Raw genomic sequence first — 18,229 nt, 5'->3', positions numbered from 1 at the left:
TTGTAAACAGCACCATGAGGCATGCCATGAAGCAGCAAGCCTCCATGACAGATCTAACATACTGCAGTCTCCATCTCAGTGTCAGCCCCTTCTGGCAGCCAAGTATAATCAAACGGGAGCTATAATCTTTAAGGCATTGCTAGTTTCATTGCAGCCATGATCACTGTCATTACAGCAGTGCAACATTTCACCCTCATTTTCAGTAAAGGAGAGAACTTGGTTTCTCTCTTACTCAGTAAAGCAGCCCCCAGATAAATTCTCAAATATTTGTTCACTTTTAGATAACGCAAGTATAGTTTAACTTTGATGTTTTAGTACATTTTAATCAGAACTGTGCAAATTATTATCTGTACTTTTTAAGTATTTAGAACAATCTGCTGCTCAATTTTGAGATTTTGTTTTAACCTACCTGTACACCCATTTTCATCTGTAACTTCATCAATTGATTTTATTTCATTTTTTTAATATTGTTCTGCAAAAGTTTGTTAAATTGCACATATCCACAGGAAAATGGGACTCTGATTGCCTGCTGTGTAACATTCTTTTGGTGGATTCGGAACAGAACAGTCTTGACTTCTAAATGTCTTTTTTTCTGGTTTTAGTCATTTCATCCACATCTTGAAGGTAAATTTGTGGAACTAAGCTCCATGCAAAAGTCTCCTGCCTTTAGAACTTTTGTCTGGAGGATATCTATAACCATGCCTAAGGCCAGGAATGCAGCATCCAGCAACTCAAGAACTCTCATACCCCTTGACAGTCCAGTGGTAAAATGCCTGCCAGAACCTGCTGCTATTTCTCCTTAAAGAATTGCATGGACCCTGCAGCTAGTGATAGTAATTCCAGTGGAATCAATTTCTCAAATAAAATGGTTTGTACGGGAAAACACTGCAGTCATTATTATTAAAGTGTAGTTCTGTGGAATACTGTAGACAAGTGTATCCCCACCAAATCATTCAGGGATTTCCCCAACCAGAAGCCCTAGATGAACAATAAAATGCAGAACATGCTGAGAGCCAGATCGCAGACATGTAAGTCCAGAAAATCAGATCACCTCAGACGGAGCAGGTAAGACTTGCAGAAAGCCACCTCCCTGGCGAAGTGGAATTTTGAGACAAAAATGGAAACCACAAGCGAAACCCGACAACTGTAGCAGGGCCTAAATGACATAACCTGCTACAAAATACAAACCAATGCAGTAGGAGATGGAAAAGTTTCACTCCCTAATGAACTCTATGCCTGATTCAAACACAAGAACAAGGAAGAACCACCACTGTCCATGTCCCTGATGATCCTCTCCTGTCTGCGTCCGAAGGTGATGCGAGAGCTGCCTTCAGGAAGGTGAATCTGAGGAAAATATCTGGTCCGGATGGAGTACCCGACCAAATATTAAAATTCTGTGCTCACCATCTTACCAATGCATTAATGGATATCAATATCTCACTCTGGCATGGCATGGTACCCACCTGTTTAAAACAAGTGTCAATCATACTGGTGCCCAAGAAGAGTGTGGTAACCTCTCCGAATGAACACCTATCAGTGGCACTCACTTCAACAGTGATGAAGTGCTTTTAAAGGCTGGTGTTGAAGCAATCAGCTCCTGCCTAAGCGGTTCCATGGATCCGTTCCAATTTGCCTATTTTAGCAACAGGTTTACGAAGGATGCCATCTCACTGGCTCAGCACAAAGCCCTCGAACATCTGTTCAGCAAAGATACATGCATCAGGATTCTCTTTATCGACTTTAGTTTGGCATTTAACGCTATTATCTCCTCAAACCTGATCAGCAAACTCAAAGACCTGGAACTCAACACCCCAATGTGTAATTGGATCCTTCATTTCCTCACCTACAGATCCCAATGAGTGAGGTTTGGTAAGAAAGTCCCATCCACAATCTCCATCAGTACCGGAGTACCATAGATGCCCCCTGTTCTACTCACTTTACACCTATGACTGTGTGGCTTGGTATGACAACAACACCATCTACAAGTTTGCTGATGATATCACGGTAGTGGATGGTATAAAAAGAGGTGATGAGTCACATACAGGAAGAGATTGAAAATTTGGCCGAATGGTGCACCAACAATAACCTCAAACTTAATGTCACCAAAATCAAGGAGCTGATTGTTGACCAGTAAGCGAACCAGATGTGTATGATCTGGTGATCATTAGGGGATCAGAGGTGGAAAAGGTTGACAAATTTAAGTTCTTGGGAGTCACTATCTCAGAAAATATTTACTGGAGCCAACACACTAATGTCATCGTGAAGAAAACAAGTCAGTGTCTCTATTTCCTCAGGAATTTGTGGAGGCTTCGTATGATATCGTCAACCCTAGCAAATTTAAACAGATATGTGGTAGAAAATGTGCTGACCACTTGCATCATGGGCTGGTATGGGGACATTAATATCACCAAGCGTAAAGCTCTGCAAAAGGTAGTGGACACAGCCAAGGACATCACAGGCAAGCCCCTTCCCACCAACGAGAACATCTACAGGGAACACTGTCATCGGAGAGCAGCAGCAATCATCAAGGATCCACACTGCCCAGCAAACACACTGTTGTCACTGCTGCCATCTTGAAAAATGTATAGGTGCCACAAAACTTGCACCACCAGGTTCAGGAACAGCTGCTACCCCCTCATCATTAGACTCCTCAACAACAAACTCAATCAGGGACTCATTTAAGGACTCTTACTTGTGCACTTTATTGTTTGTTTTTTTCTTCTCTCTGTATTCCACAGTTGTTTACGTTTGTTTATTTGTTTACTTGTACGTATTGTGGGGTTTTTTTTGCCCTACCAATAAGTGGTAATTCTGCCTGGCCTGCAAGAAAAATAATCTCAGGGTTGTATATGATGTCATGTATGTACTCTGACAATAAATCTGAAGTTGGCATTGTGTCTGTAGTGTGGTAATGGCAAATTGTGATGCTTGCATGCAAGTTTCCTAACTGCATTTTAAACTACTTTAAGGGTCCCTCTGGTTCAGCTGGTCCTCCTGGCAAAGATGGGAAAAGTGGTTATCCTGGCTCTATTGGCCATCCTGGTGCCCGTGGTCCACGAGGAGAAGTCGGTCCCAGAGTAAGTACTTGCATTAGACAGGAAGGATTATGAATTTATGTTCCTCACTGATAATAATTTAGAAAATGGGGTTGTAACTGTGGGGTGGCCCTATTGATCAACTATTGACCACTGGAGAGATATTGTCAGTGAAAATCAAAAGATATAATTTATTTTCAATTAGAAAGGGTAACTGCTATGATTCTGGCTTTATTCTGCAGCTAATCAAATCATGTAAAGGCAATAGAGAATGTTTATCGACAAAATCATGCAACCAGGAGAGGGGTAATGGACACCAGATGTTCACCTTCCAAAATACCCCAATCTGTGTCATTAACTCAACTTCCAATTTGTAGTAAACTCTGCTAGTTTCCACTGACTTGTGTGTGTTGTAAACTTAGTCAATGGCCACTGCCTTGAGTACTCTTCAGCACTGCAAAATATTCCAAAATTCATGACTGGAGTGTTATCAAGCAAATCCTGTTTTAGAATCACAAGAAGTAATAAAGGTTGCAATAAAATAACTAAGTAAGTTTAAGTGATTAGATGAAATAAATGGGAAGAGATAGAACTAATTCAGAGCATGATCCAGGTCTGATGGCATTCCCAGCTAATAGAATTATTATCTCATTCAAGAATGATCAGGAATCTAGAACTGGAGAATGCTCAGAAGTTGTAGTTCTGCAGGATTACAAATGTTATATCACCTTTAGAAAAATACAACAAAGCCAGCACCGACTAAACAGTCAGCCCAATGCCATTGATAATAAAATCCTTCAAAAACAATAAATCTGGACAAAATTACTTTATGATTGGAAGAGCATGGTTCAACCAATGAATGCTAGCACAGGTCTTTTATTTGAAAAAGGTAAATTGTGTTTAAGTAATTTTATCATAAAGTATTGCCTTTACTCAGATATATGGGGCATAGCTCGATAGTTTGAAGATATCACATAATTCAGATTCAATGGTAAATTTCAGGATTAAGTGGCAGATGAAATTCAATGCAGGATGTGATGAATTGAATTCTTCACAATCCCATGTAGTTGCTTTTGCTTCCCTAATTGGCAGAAGGGCCATACTAATAAAATGGAAAGCTGCTGTCCCTCCCATTCACTCTCAATGGCTGTCTGATATGCCTTTAGAAAAAATTAGATCTTCCACTACTGTAATCAGGTATCAGTTTATTAGTTGCCATTAACACCATTACAGCATTATATTGCAGCTGCAAATGTCAAAATATATTATACTGGATGCAGAGAATGGTAGGATGGAAAGCAAGGGCCAAGGAGAGTTTAACTCTGTTGTGTCTGAGGGGAGGTGGGTTGAAATCAGATATGGGAAATGGAGGGGATGCAAGTGAGGGGTCCATTGGTCACAGCAGAGGGAAAACCATTTTCCTGAGAAAAGAGGTGAGGAACAGATGCAGCAAATGCATCTGGGTAAGAAGAATGGCATCTTTAAAAGGGACACAGTGAGGAAGATCTGAAATCTAAGTGGCTGTGGGAATCAGATTTTTTGTAATAAAGATCAATTGAGAGTTTGTCTACGGAGATAAAAAAAATTGCGAGATCCAGAAGGATAGAAAAATATTTAAATACAGCATGGTAATAGGCCATTTCGGCCCATGAATCCATGCTACCCAATTACACCAAATTAACTTACACCCCGGTATGTTTTGAACAAAATGTGAAAAATAATCTGTGAGCTTTTTTTCCTAGAGCAGAGGAATGGGTAACCAAGCCAAATAGGTTAAGATGAGGAGAGAGAGATTTGATTGGAACTTGAGGGGCAACTTTTTGTTTTACACAGAGGGTGGTGAGTGTATGGAAAGGCTGCCGAAGGAGGTACTGCAACATTTAAGAAAATTTGGATGGATACATGGACAGTGTAGGCTTAAAGGGGAATTGGCCAAAGGTAGGCAGATGGGACAAGCATAGGTAGGACATTTTGGTCAGCATTGGCAAGTTGGGCCATTGGACCTCTTTTCATGTTCTATGACTCTTTGTATCTGAAAGCTGAATGGAAGTTAGTAGTGAAGTTGAATTCCACAGAAGGAAGCACTGATGCAGCAGGGAATGAGTCAGGAATGTTGACAGTCGATTTGGAACAAGGGCTTTTCCACACTGCCAACAAAATGCAGGCATGGCCATGCCGGTGCCTCTAATTTGTAGAAGGTGCCATTTTCTGAATATTCCAGTTGTTGTGAAATTTGTCATTTCCACTGAATTTCATGTTATCAAGGGCTTAGGGTAGAATAAGTTCTGTCAGGCAGGTATGAAGAATAGTTCTGCTATGAGTACAGACATCTTTGAAAGTGGCAGGACAGGATTTTTTAATAGTTTGCTCACCAAGGCTTAATGAACATTGGAGTACAAACATTGCTAAATGTCTGTAAAAACCTTGATTTAGGTGTCAGCTGAAACAATATCTATTACGGGTACCATATCTTAGAAAAGTGGTCGAGCAGAGATTACTAGGAATGAAAAGAATTCAATTGTGTGAGGTCAGTCCTTTAAAACAAAATAAAGTGTTCAATGCTGTTGATGCTTTTGCAAAAGTAGTTGAGGGCTCAATCCCTTCTATTGTGGTCTTGGAATATACCAAAGTGTCTTGCATTCAAATAAGAACTTCAAAATTGTGGGCATTTGTGGCCATTTTGTGTACGACCAACACAATAATCATATTCGGAGATGAGAATAATAGCTTGGTTGGCAATTTGTAGTGGGAAAGGAGCAGATAAAAGGTAATTGGTACATACTAGGTAATGATGTGAGGAAGCATTAGTATACACAGCAAGCAAATGGAAGATAGAGTAGAATTAATAGCAACGTTAAAAGGGAACCATGCAAATAATAAAGAGGAAATTAATATAAAGTAGGGGCATGCAATTGTCCACTTGAACTGAATGATTCCTTCAGTGCTGTTTAATTTTCTGATGTTTCTAAAATTTGCACTTACATCTTTATTATATTGAATGTACCCTTACAAATGTGTTTTATTTCCTAGGGTGCTCCTGGTAATCATGGCCCAATGGGTCTCCCTGGTCCATCTGGTCCCCCTGGCCCTTGTTGTTCCAGCCTAACATTTTCTGAAGGCAAGGGATTTGTGAGTTCAAGTGGGTACTACTCTGCCGATCAGCCTAGTGGTTCTGTCCAGCAGTTTGAAGAAATTATGGCTACTCTGAAATCCCTAAAGAGCCAAATGGAGACTGTTCTGAGACCAGATGGATCACAAAGAAGCCCAGCATCAAGTTGCCGAGATTTAAAAAGTTGCCACCCAGGATTCAAGAGTGGTAAGTGTGCCATTCAAAGAAATAATTGCATTATAACAAATTTAATCCTATAAACAGCAGAAATGTATGTTTGAATGCATAATTTTGAGTAATTTATTTTTAAAACATTTTTATTAATTTGATAGAGAAAAATATTATATAGCTTTTATATCATACCATACAGAATGAGTCACATATCTATACATAGTCTTATATAATTCTCAAAAATAGTGAAATAGTCTTATGTGAATTTCACCTCATATTCTAATATTGAGATATACATTGTGATTATCTAAATAGATCACTTTCTTCTAGTTATTTAAATACAGTGCAATGAAGAAATGGGAACAAAACTGAAAATACAATATTACATATGAATATATATCAAGATAAAACTTCAAACAGTATAAACTCGGTCCCCCCTCCACTCCACTGAGGGAAGACAAAATACACACACACACACACACACACACACACACACACACACACACACACACACACACACACACACACACACACACACACACACACACACACACACACACACACACACACACACACACACACACACACACACACACACCACCTAACCTTCTCTATTATTCTATTAAAGGAAAAGAAAATTAACCAGAATAAAAAAAACATCTGAGTTGCCTCCCCTGAGGGTTACATATATTTTGTAGCTTTTGATTCATACCATGAATCAAAAAACAAAGATAAGTCTATATCTCATCTGGAAGAGTGAGAACATCTAATCACATTAAAAACATTTGCATCAAATGAAAATAAGACATAAAAGGTCACCATGTATCATCAAATTTCACCAATGAATCAAATACATGATATCTAATTATTTTTCTAAACTTAAACAGAACATAATACAAGAGAACCACTAAAACACTATTGGAAGTTTAGAGTCCTTGCATTTGAATACAATGGCTCTTCTAGCCAACAATGTACAGGAGGCCACAATCTGTTGCACAGGTACAGAAAAACTCCCTAAACTGGAACCAGATTTACAATATATGCTTGAGTATTGGATTAGATATATCCTTATTAATCTTGGAAAAACTAAATGGAAGAGAGGTACCCAATAAAGAGACCACTGAATACTGCTGTATATATTTCAATTCTAAATCAGTCCATAATGGACAATCCAATTTGTTAGAATAAAAAATCCATTATGTTAGATAATGAATATTAACAGCCCAGTAATAAAATCTAAAATGAGGTAGGGCCATACCTCCATCTTTTTTTCAATTCTTGTAAATGAAATTCTAGAGTTTTTGTTCTTCCAAATAAACGAACAAACTTTTGAGTCAATATTATCAAAAAAAGACCGGGATGAAAACTGGACTAGATATAGATATAAAAACTTGAAATAGATATAAAAACTTAGGTAATATTATCATTTTAACTGCATTAATATGACCTATTAAAGACAATGGTAAAGGAGACCATCTAGAAAAAGACAATCACACATACTCGGATAGAGGAAAAAAATTGAATTTATATAAATCTTTAAATTGTTTAGTAATTTTAACCCCTAAGTATGTGAAATTATCTTTGACAATCTTTAATGGAACTTGAGTGTAGATAGGGGCCTGCATATTAATTGGAAAAAGTTCACTTTTATGATGACTTAATTTATATCCAGAGAAAGAGCTGAATTGAGAAAACACAGAAAACATAGCTAGGATAGATCTTTAGGGATTTGAAATATAAACTAATAGGTCATCTGTATGCAAAGAACCTTATAAGTTACTCCATTTCTGAAAATCCCTTGAACCTCATGAGTGTGTTTAAAGGCTATTGCCAGTGGTTCTAAAGCTAGATCAAATAGTAAAGGGCTGAGGGGACATACCTGTTTAGTTCCCCTGTAGCCTAAATAAGGAGAATCTGTTATTATTAGTAACTACCATAGTAGCTAAGTGGATACTATAAATCTATTTAATATATGATATAAAGCCCATATGAAAATTAAGTCTCTTCAATGTTTTAAATAACTAGTTCCACTCCACTCTGTCAAAAGTCTTTTCAGCATCTAGAGAAACTATACATTCTGGAATTATATCAAAAGGGGAATAAATAATGTTCAATAATCTACGGATGTTAAAATGTGAATAATGGCCTTTAATAAATCCAGCCTGATCTTTACATACAGCAGAGGGAAGGATACTTTCCAACCTACCAGCCAAAATCTTAGAAACAACCTTAAAATCTACATTCAGCAAATAAATTGTCCTATAGGAAGTACATTCAGTCAGATCTTTATCCTTTTTAAGAATCAATGAAATTGACGCTTCATAAAAAGTTGCTGGTAAGGTCCCAGAAAAAAAAACAGTATTTTCAAATACTTTACATAATTGAAGGGGCAAGTAAATTAATAAATGATTACAAAAAATTCCACCATAAAGCTACTCTTATGGTCCTGTGGATTGACATCTGATCTATATCTCTGCAGCAACATTACCACACTGTGATTCAGTCAGCCAGGATAGAGCTCCTTTAAAATGTTGACACAATGGTGGCCAGTAGCCTTGCCCACTTCAGTCTTCTTAGGAAGTGCAGTCATGCTTCCTGACAAATGAAATGTTGAGTGTCCACGATAGATCACTAGTTAAGTGAATTCCAAAGGAACTTGATGCTCTCTACACTCTCTGCTGCAGAATTTCTGATGTGTAGTGGAGGGCGGTCATTCCTGGTCCACCTTAAGTCCACGATTATCTTCTTCATCTTGTTCAGATTGTTACACTAACACCATTTCACGAGATTTTCCACCTCTTCTCCGTAGTACGACTTATCATTGTTGCTGATGAGGCCGACCACTGTTGTGTCATCTTCAAATTTGATGGCACTGTTGAAGCTGGATCTGGCGATGCAGTCAGGGGACAGTAGCCTGAACAAGAACCCTGGGGTGCTCAAACCACACTGCTCAATCTCTGTTGTGCCCCTTCTTTTAGATGAAAAGAGCAAATCACTCAATGATGTGATTCCCATCAAGTACTATATTTTTAATCATTTTTTATTTATTTTGTATTCATATTTGAAATTTTATTTGCAACACTGTATAAGCCGATTCCAGCCATTGAAACTAGTGTCATCCAATTACACCCAATTATTCTACAACCCCATACGTTTTGGACGGTAGGAGGAAGTCAGAGCACCAGTGGGGAAAAAAACACACAGGTCATGGGGAGAACATACAAAGTCCTTGGAAACAGTGCTGATTCGAACCCAGGCTGCTGACACTCTAATAGCATTAACTGCTATGCTAACCATGCTGGTATATATGAGAATATGAGATCTATTTATACTTGTACCAAAATCCACCAGCAAACCCATTCCCTTGCCGATATGTCTGTCCATGATCTCATGCACTGCCAGAGTGAGACCACCTGCAAATTGGAGGAACAACACCTCATCTTCCAACTGCACACCCTCCAACCGAATGTCATTAATATTGACTTCTCTGGCTTCCGTTAAAACCCCCCCACCACCATTTCTACCCTTGCTGCCTTCCCCCATCTCTGTCTCTTTCCCTTTACCCTGTTTTCGCTCGCATGTACATAATCAATTCTCATCTCTCCCCTTATCATATCCAATTAACACATCTTTGGACTCCTTTCCCCGCCAGCAATGTCTATATTATGAGAGATCCTGTTTCTTGCACACTCTGCTTATTCCTTGATGAAGAGCTCAGGCCCAAAATGTCAGCAATTATAGCCTTGTCTCCTCTGGACTCCGAAAGACTGCCTGAGTTCCTCCATCATTTCAGTGCCTTTTTAACTACAGTCACAGTGTCTGCAAACTTCTGTGTTTCACTCAATGAATCAAAGGTCTGGTAAACCTTTGTGTTACCTTTCAGTGACCTTTGCACAAAGACATAATTCCCTTGGAATATAAAAAAAAATTACGAGCAGGAGAAGCTTATCTGGCCCATCAAGCCTACACTGCCATTCAGTAAGATCTTGGCTGATCTGGCTGCAGACTCAGCTATAATTTGCTGCCTTTCCCTTTAAACCATACTATGCAAAATTCTCTCTTTCTTATATTTAAAGAGACAGCCACTACTGCCTTAAATAGTGATAGATTAAGTGGAAATTAGCATTTCTGTATGTGAAATAATATCCCTGACAGCAAACTCCAGTTACCCATTTAGATAACGCATCTGAATCTGCTTGGCATCATTACTATTTGCTTTCTCATTAAGAAATTTATCTTGCTTAGATTTTTAAAGTGCAGAAGTTTCAATTTTTTTCCTTTAAATTTTAATGAGGGCACAATAATAGTTATGGTTTCATATTCACAAAATAGGAGAGTACTGGATTGACCCTAATCAAGGCTGCAAGACTGATGCCATCAAGGTGTACTGCAACATGGATACTGGTGAAACCTGCATGTCTTCCAACCCTAGCAACATTCCTCGCAAGAATTGGTGGACAAGCCAAAATAGTCACAGCAAGAAGCATGTGTGGTTTGGTGGCTCCATGGATGGTGGCTTCCAAGTATGTTGTGTCAAACTGTTACATTAAAACTCATGATCTAATGTAGCATGAAACTGGAGTCAAACACAGTCTGCTGGAGGAGCTCAGCAGGTCACTTCAACCACGGTGCCTACAGATTTTTGTGATTTACTGGAGGACAAGGAGCATCAGTGGGTGGGAAAAGAATGGTTAACATTTCGAGCTGAAACTATTCATCTGGACTGAACGAAGAGTTTTGGCTCAAAAGGCTCACCATGCCCTTTCTCCCCCTGATCCTGCTTGACTCTCTGAATTCCACCAGCAAATTGTATTTGGCTTCCTCTTCCACCATCACAAATGTCTCCAATGATATCAGAGTGAGTGTCAGATAAGCTGTCACAGGTTTGAAATTTAGAGCTTGACTAAAAATTATTTTGAGTCAGTAGTTTTAAATGTGTGGGAATTTATTGAGGTGAAACATGAAAGTCTGCAGACATGATTGTAGTAAAACACACAGAAATGCTGGAAGAACTCGGCCAGTCTCACAGCATCCAAAGGAAGTAAAGATATATTAACGATATCTTGGGACTGAGCCATTCTTCGAGGAATAAGCAAAGAACAGGAAGGCATCATAAAAAAGACGGAAGACTGGTGGGAGGAGGAGTCCAGACCAATAAAAGATGTAAATTGGATATGAAGAAAGGAAAGTTCAGAAATGATTTTGGCTCTGTGAAAGGAGACAGAAGGAAAAGAGAGAGAGAGAGCTGGGGGAAAGCTGACAGGGGGAAGGAGAAGGAGGGTTGGGGGTTTAATGGAAAATGGGGAAGTCGTTGCTAATGCTATTTGGTTGGAGGATGCCCAGATGGAAGATGAGGCGTTGTTTCACCAATTTGCATGTGGTCTCTGTGATGTTTCTTTTGTTGTAATAAAGAAACTTGGGTTCTTTTATAACAACTATACTTTATTAGCTAAAGTGCTCATGACTAGTGGATGCATCCATTTTGAATGTACCCCTAGCAGCAGCAACTCATCTCTGACTCCCTCTAGTGGACAGGATTATCACTAGCACTCTATCATTACACCCCATTTACTTGAGATGTTTAATCTAACAAACATGACACACTAATACAGTATTCATTTCAATTTAAAGTTCAACACAAACATCAGGAGCACAAACTTTTTAACTATGCAGTCTTTTTCGTTTAGAGATTCAATCTGTCAGGTGCTTTGATAACACGTGTGGATCTTCTTAACACATGTGCATGTGTTTGCTCTGCTGTTCCACTACTGTCTAGCACTGGTGGTTTTGGAATCTTTGAGTCTCTCTATGTCATGTTGTGCCAGTGATCCTATGCTTCTTGCAGATGCTTTTCTGTTCTTGTTTGGGTCTGCAGAGTAGGGCAGTGTGGTGTAGTCCCAGCCCCATCAAAAGGTCAGGTGGTGTCATGCCATATTCAAGTGATGAAGCTCTGTAACTCAATAGAGCTAGATAAAGATCTGAGCCACTGTCTTAGGCTTTCTTGAGCAACTGTTTAACTATGTGAACTTCTTTCTCTGCCGAGGACTTGAAATCACATGTTGAAAATCATACTCTTCTGCAAAGTTCTGAATTCTCTACAGCTGTAGCATGGTCCATTGTCACTGTAGACAATTTCAGGAATTCCTTGTCTTGCAAAGATTGATTTCATATATTGGATCACACAAGCAGCAGATGTGTTAGGAAGCAGCGTAATCTCCAGATAGTTTAATAGGTAGTCAATAAACAGAAAGTAATTATTTCCATCCATGCAGAACAGATCAGTCCCAACTTTCTGCCATGGTTCCACTGTTAAGTCAACTACGATCATGGGCTCCTTTGTCTGCTTTGTGTGATATTTAAAACAGATCTCACAACTTGAAACCATCCTGTCAATGTCAGCGTTTATCCCTGGCAAATAAACAGCAGTTCTAGCCCTCCTGTTGGATTTTTCCATTCCAAGGTGCCCCCTTTATACCATCTTGGGTGGGTTCATTTATAACAACTATATTTTATTTAGCTAAAGTGCTCACAACTCACGGAGGCATCCATTCTCAATCTACCGCTAGCTCTAGTAGTCGAGGTCATCGCTCACACTTTATCATTGCAGTCTTAGTGCATGAGACAATGGACAGACTTGTCAGCAAGAGAATTGAATGGGTGGTCATAAGGATATTGATGACAGAGTCGAAGTGCTCAACAAAGATTTTCCCAGTCTTAACTCTGTCCCTCCGATGTAGAGGAGAGCACAGTGTGAGCAGAGTATGCAGCAGATGACTCTTACGTATTCACAAGTGAAATGTTGCTTCACTTGGAAGGTCTCCTGCAGTCACAGGGAGGTTCCCTTTATTTAATTTCACTGGAAGCCAGCATTCCATAGTTTTTAAAATGAACTCCCATTTTTTTTTTTGCTTTTGATTTATACATGTGAATGAAATTCAGCATCAAAATGAAATCTTGATCCTTTTATTCTTTGAAAAGCTAATTTTGAAAAATGCTGAGTGTTAATTACCTTGAGCACAAATATCTTCATTAATGATTTCATTCTACATGACATCATGTAAAACAAAAATTAGGGAGATAAACCAGTGGGCTGCTTGTTAACAGTTTTTTGAAAGAATGGAGAAGTTCAGTTATCTTGGGGTTAGGGTTAAGAGTCTTTTTTCTAATATAAAATTGGTCATTATTTCGTACCATAAATCAAAATAATCTTTTCTGTTCTTTTGTATAAAGAGAGCATATTTTTAAGGACAGAATTCTGACATTATTGGTGATACCTATAGCTTAAGAATGCTAAATTTTAAAATAGATTCGTATTGAATAAACTCATCATAAAAATCCCATTTCCACAGTTTAGGTATGGTGATACCTCAGTGTCAGAAGATATTGTTGAAATCCAAATGGCTTTCCTTCGAATACAATCTACTCGAGCTTTCCAGAATATCACCTACCACTGTAAGAACAGTATTGCCTACATGGACCATGAGAATGGAAATGTGAAACAAGCTTTAAGACTGATGAGCATGGCTGATGTTGAAATCAAAGCTGAAGGAAACAGTAAATTCACATACAATGTCCTGAAAGATGGGTGTATTGTAAGTAGCACAACTATTTATTTAACAATAATGTTAATTTATTTTAATATTTGTATATAAGTACTGTACATTGGTATGTGTTTTCAGTGTGTTGCACTGAGGACAGGTGAACATTGTTTAGTCAAGTTATACTTGTACAATTGGATGACCAATGAACTTGAAAACACGATGAAAGATAGATGGAACATATTATGCAGTAAGAGATTTTAAATCCTTTTCAAATTAAATGTTCTATTCATAGACTATATTTACTCTATGTTATTATGTTAACAATAAACCTGTTAGGGTGAAAAGTAAAGCGGCACTTTTCTGTTTGCCTACAGGAGCACACAGGAGAATGGAGCAAGACTATCTTTGAATATCAAACACGGAAAACCATTCATCTACCAATTGTAGACATTGCACCTATGGATATTGGTGGCAAGGATCAGGAATTTGGTGTTGAGATTGGGCCTGTCTGCTTCTTGTAGCACCATAGACAGTTTGAACTTCCAGCACCTAACCAAATAAAGGACTGATTCCGTATGATGCCTGCTGCACTTACTTGCTTATGTTAGAGCTACCAGGATGAGAAGTTCTAAATCACTTTATTATTTTAATAAACTGTTGGAAAATAGAAAAAAGACAAGAGTACATTGTAGTCCTCGACTTCTAACCTATGCGAGTTACGTTCAGATTTTTAAAAACATCTTTGTTACAACTACAATGCAGGTACCTATTTTGTATTAAAAGTACTGTTCACAGTGGTTCCCCACTCCCAGTGGCAACCCAAGGTCCCCGCTTCTGGTGGTAGCCTGAGGTCGCCAAGTTACGACCAACCCATCAGTTCCAATTATGGTCCTAAGTGGGGGACTACCTGTACAAATAACACTGGACAACAAAGATTTTGCTTTCTGAACACTTTTGGGTGTATTTTATGAATTTTGGGCTGATTATCACAAAAATAACCTTAAAACTTTTCTATCATGTAGTTTTTTTAGATATATCCTTTTTTTTTGTTTTCCTGTCATATGTTATAGTATATTGCCCACAAAACTTTTTGTCAGTCTTTGCATGCCTGGGAATGCACTCAGTGCAGGTGCTATGCAAATATTGTCTTAGGCCCTGGCATGCTTGGACAGGATAGATGCAGAAAGGCTATAAAAGCAGCTCACATATACAGATGCTGTGCATTACATTGGTGCATTACATTGATGCAGATTGAATGCATGTTGATGCATATTTTCTTCAGGCAATAGCATTGTGACTCTAATTAACAATAGCATTTATTGTCTTCAAGAATATTCAAAACAGCAGCAGCTATGATACGTTCTGTTAAATTTATGGCAAATATACACTTAGGGCTCAAAGACACAGCATGATTGCCCTTATTAAGAAAGCCTATGAGATCTACTTCAATTGTAAAATTGGTGATCATGACAAACCCTGGGCTTCTTACATTTGTGGTGCAACGTGTTTAGTCAACCTAAGTGCTTGGCTCAGAGATACTTGGAAGTCCATGCCATTTGCAGTCCCAAATGATATGGCAAGAGCAGAAGGTTCTCATGATGGACTGTTACTTCTGAATGATTGATCTGGCTTTTCCGCCTAAAATCAGTAATCTATTGAATACTCCAATCTGCCTTAAGCCATGTGACCAGTGCCATATGACAACAGTTTGCTAGTTCTGAAGCCAGCAAAGACATGGAGCCAAGATAAAGCAGATGCCTCAATGCACTAACCAGATGTAGAAATTGGCACTGATCCAGAAGTTGAACCATTTATGTCTGATAACACAGCCAGAATTAAATGACGTGGACAGAGACTTGAGTTTGTAAAAAGCAAAAGCAGATCTACTTGGTTCAAGACTGCAAACATGTCTGTCTTTTGGAGCGCCAAACTACATCCAGCTGATTGACAAAATGTTTCAAGCAAACAAAATCATGAAGTGCCACACCATTGAAAATTTATTTTCTGTATTCGCACTTGGACTTCTTCCTTGCTAATATTGATGCAGTCAAATGATAAACTTGGTGAAAAGATTCACCATGACACTGTGACCATGGAAAAGTGATATCAGGGCAACTGGAATCCACCAATGTTGGCTGAATATTGTTGGACACTGACATGTGAGGCATCAGATGCTGAGTATAATTGAAAATCAGCGACAAAATATTTTTAGGTCAGTTGAACTAATGCAATGTGTCAGCATTATTATGCAATTAAACAGGTTAAATTCAATACAAGTTCATTTAATTTTTTTCCAATTTCCTATGTGATAAAGTACAGCCAATCGAAAATTATCTTTTGTTCAGCTTGCATCTGTCTATCTTAATCCCTCAGGAAGCAAACTTGTGAAAAATATTTGTTGTCCAGTGTAACTACTGCTCTCTGGTGCTTAACTCTGGGATGAAATAAATGGCTAAAGTGACTATCCACAGAGGCAAATTTCATATTAAGAAAGTAGCCGCATTTAAAACTTACCCAGCTTCAACTAATTTGCCATGGACAGAAACTGGGATAGTTTTGATGCTACCACTAAAATAATGCACTAGCTATCTAAAGTCTCAGTCTCTGGAACTACAGCTGAATAGTTCCAGAAGCAACATATTTGTGGGTGATTCAAGGTGAGATGCAACAAGTGAAAATTTGCTCAGTTATTATTGATGCTGGCATCAGACCAAATACAAGATAGATTGCTTGTACTCTTTAATTAACTGTGTTCATCCATGGTGTTTGCATTTACTGGAGCTATTTTGAGTATGACCCTATTCATGCAATAATGATTTTTCATTAGTCTCAAAGTCATGAATAATTTTTCATGTATTCACTAATCAGTGCAAGATTATTACTTTGCTTTGTAGACCAGCACTGTTGAAAAGTTTCATTCATTTTTGGCTTTTATGTGTAACTTGAAATCAGGGTTTCTTTTCTATAATGGTGTTTTCAATACTTATGTCACAAAAAAAACAAATAAAAAGTACTAAAAACTTTTGAAATGCTAAACCAAATCAAGTTTAAATTATACTAGGAATAATGCAACAAAATTGTTTGTTACTAGTGAATGAAGCTCCATGTACACAGCACAGCAAAACGACTGAGCTGTGAATGAGAAAAGAAAATTAATGAAAGAGGTTTACGAGGGTGGAGAAGAGGTGGGACTATTGTATTCCGAGGAAATGGTTTGTATTGCTTTCTTCTTCAATGCGAAGCCACATCATCGATGTATGCATCAAGAAATGCGCATTGAAAATCAAAATGTACTTTATTCACATAAATGCTGTTAGAGCACACTTCAATCTGCATCACAGCTTTTTGGTTATTAATTTGTGAACGCTAATTAATGATGATAATTCCATCATACAAAGGGCCAATCTTCACTGTATCTAGCTGTTTAAGAACTTTAAAAGCTTTGATGAGATCGCTTCACAATTTTATGACTGCAAAGAAAATACTCCCAATCTACTGAATTTCTCTTCCTATATCAAAACTCCCATCTCTAGAAATAGTCAAGTGAATATTTGCCACATTCTGTCTATGGCAAGTATAACCTTTCTTCAGAAAGGAGACCAAAACCATGTACAGTACTCCAAATTCAGTCTCACCAAGGCCTTAAATTATTGCACTGAGATTCCTTACCCTTATCAGTCCCAACAAACAATATGCCATCCTAATCACCTGCAGAACCTCTTTGTTAGCTTTGACTGACATGTATCAGGACCTTTTGGATTTCAACATTATCTAATCTGTCAACAGATACTTTGCTTTTTTGTTATGTGAAATATTCTTTGAAGCAATATTTTTCCCCACATTCTATTTGCAATATTCTCGTCCACTCACTGAGCTTGTTCTTATCCTCAGAAGTGTCTGTACGTTCCCTGTACCAACAATCCCACTGATTTAGTATCATCAGGCAAGGTGTATGCAAAGTGTTGAAAGAGATAGTGAATAGACCAGTCTTAGACGGGCTCACATCAGTCATAGCCTGCTAAATCAAGAACACTCAGGAGACACATGGGAGACTGCAGATGTTGGAATCTGGAGCAAAAACAATGTGCTGGAAGAACCTTGCATGTCTAGCAGCAGCAGTGAGAGAGAAAGAGCAGTCAACGTTTTGGGTCTGAACCCTTCATTCCCCACTCTGGGTTTCTAACCAAACTAGTATATTATCTGCAATTGTCAAATTATCAGAGTTGTCAAATATTCTTATGAGTGGAACTTATCCACTCTTCCAGTTTATCTTTGCTACTAATCACATCCTTGGAAAAATTCCAGCTGATTAGTGAATGCTCATTATTCCATTCATTAATCCAATATTGTCTCTGCTGAAGCCTATTATTTTT

General features: G+C 38.2%; 1 protein-coding gene across 4 annotated transcripts in view; it reads left to right on the top strand.

The window, feature by feature from the left end:
- LOC138761854 (collagen alpha-1(III) chain-like) overlaps window positions 1–14,432 on the top strand; it is a 163,743-nt gene extending 149,311 nt beyond the window's left edge. For all 4 annotated transcript variants that reach the window (XM_069934732.1, XM_069934730.1, XM_069934733.1 and 1 more), the window contains 5 exons: window positions 2,970–3,077; window positions 6,066–6,351; window positions 10,648–10,838; window positions 13,665–13,907; window positions 14,231–14,432. In XM_069934732.1, coding sequence (XP_069790833.1) covers window positions 2,970–3,077; window positions 6,066–6,351; window positions 10,648–10,838; window positions 13,665–13,907; window positions 14,231–14,377 — 975 coding nt within the window. In that variant the 3' untranslated portion in view covers window positions 14,378–14,432. The remainder of the gene's footprint in view (window positions 1–2,969; window positions 3,078–6,065; window positions 6,352–10,647; window positions 10,839–13,664; window positions 13,908–14,230) is intronic.
- The last annotated feature ends 3,797 nt before the right edge of the window (window positions 14,433–18,229 follow it).

The sequence above is a fragment of the Narcine bancroftii genome, chromosome 4 (genome assembly GCF_036971445.1).
Source record: "Narcine bancroftii isolate sNarBan1 chromosome 4, sNarBan1.hap1, whole genome shotgun sequence".
In the NCBI taxonomy this organism is placed as follows: Eukaryota; Metazoa; Chordata; class Chondrichthyes; order Torpediniformes; family Narcinidae; genus Narcine; species Narcine bancroftii.
This window is presented reverse-complemented; position numbering and strand designations above follow the sequence as displayed.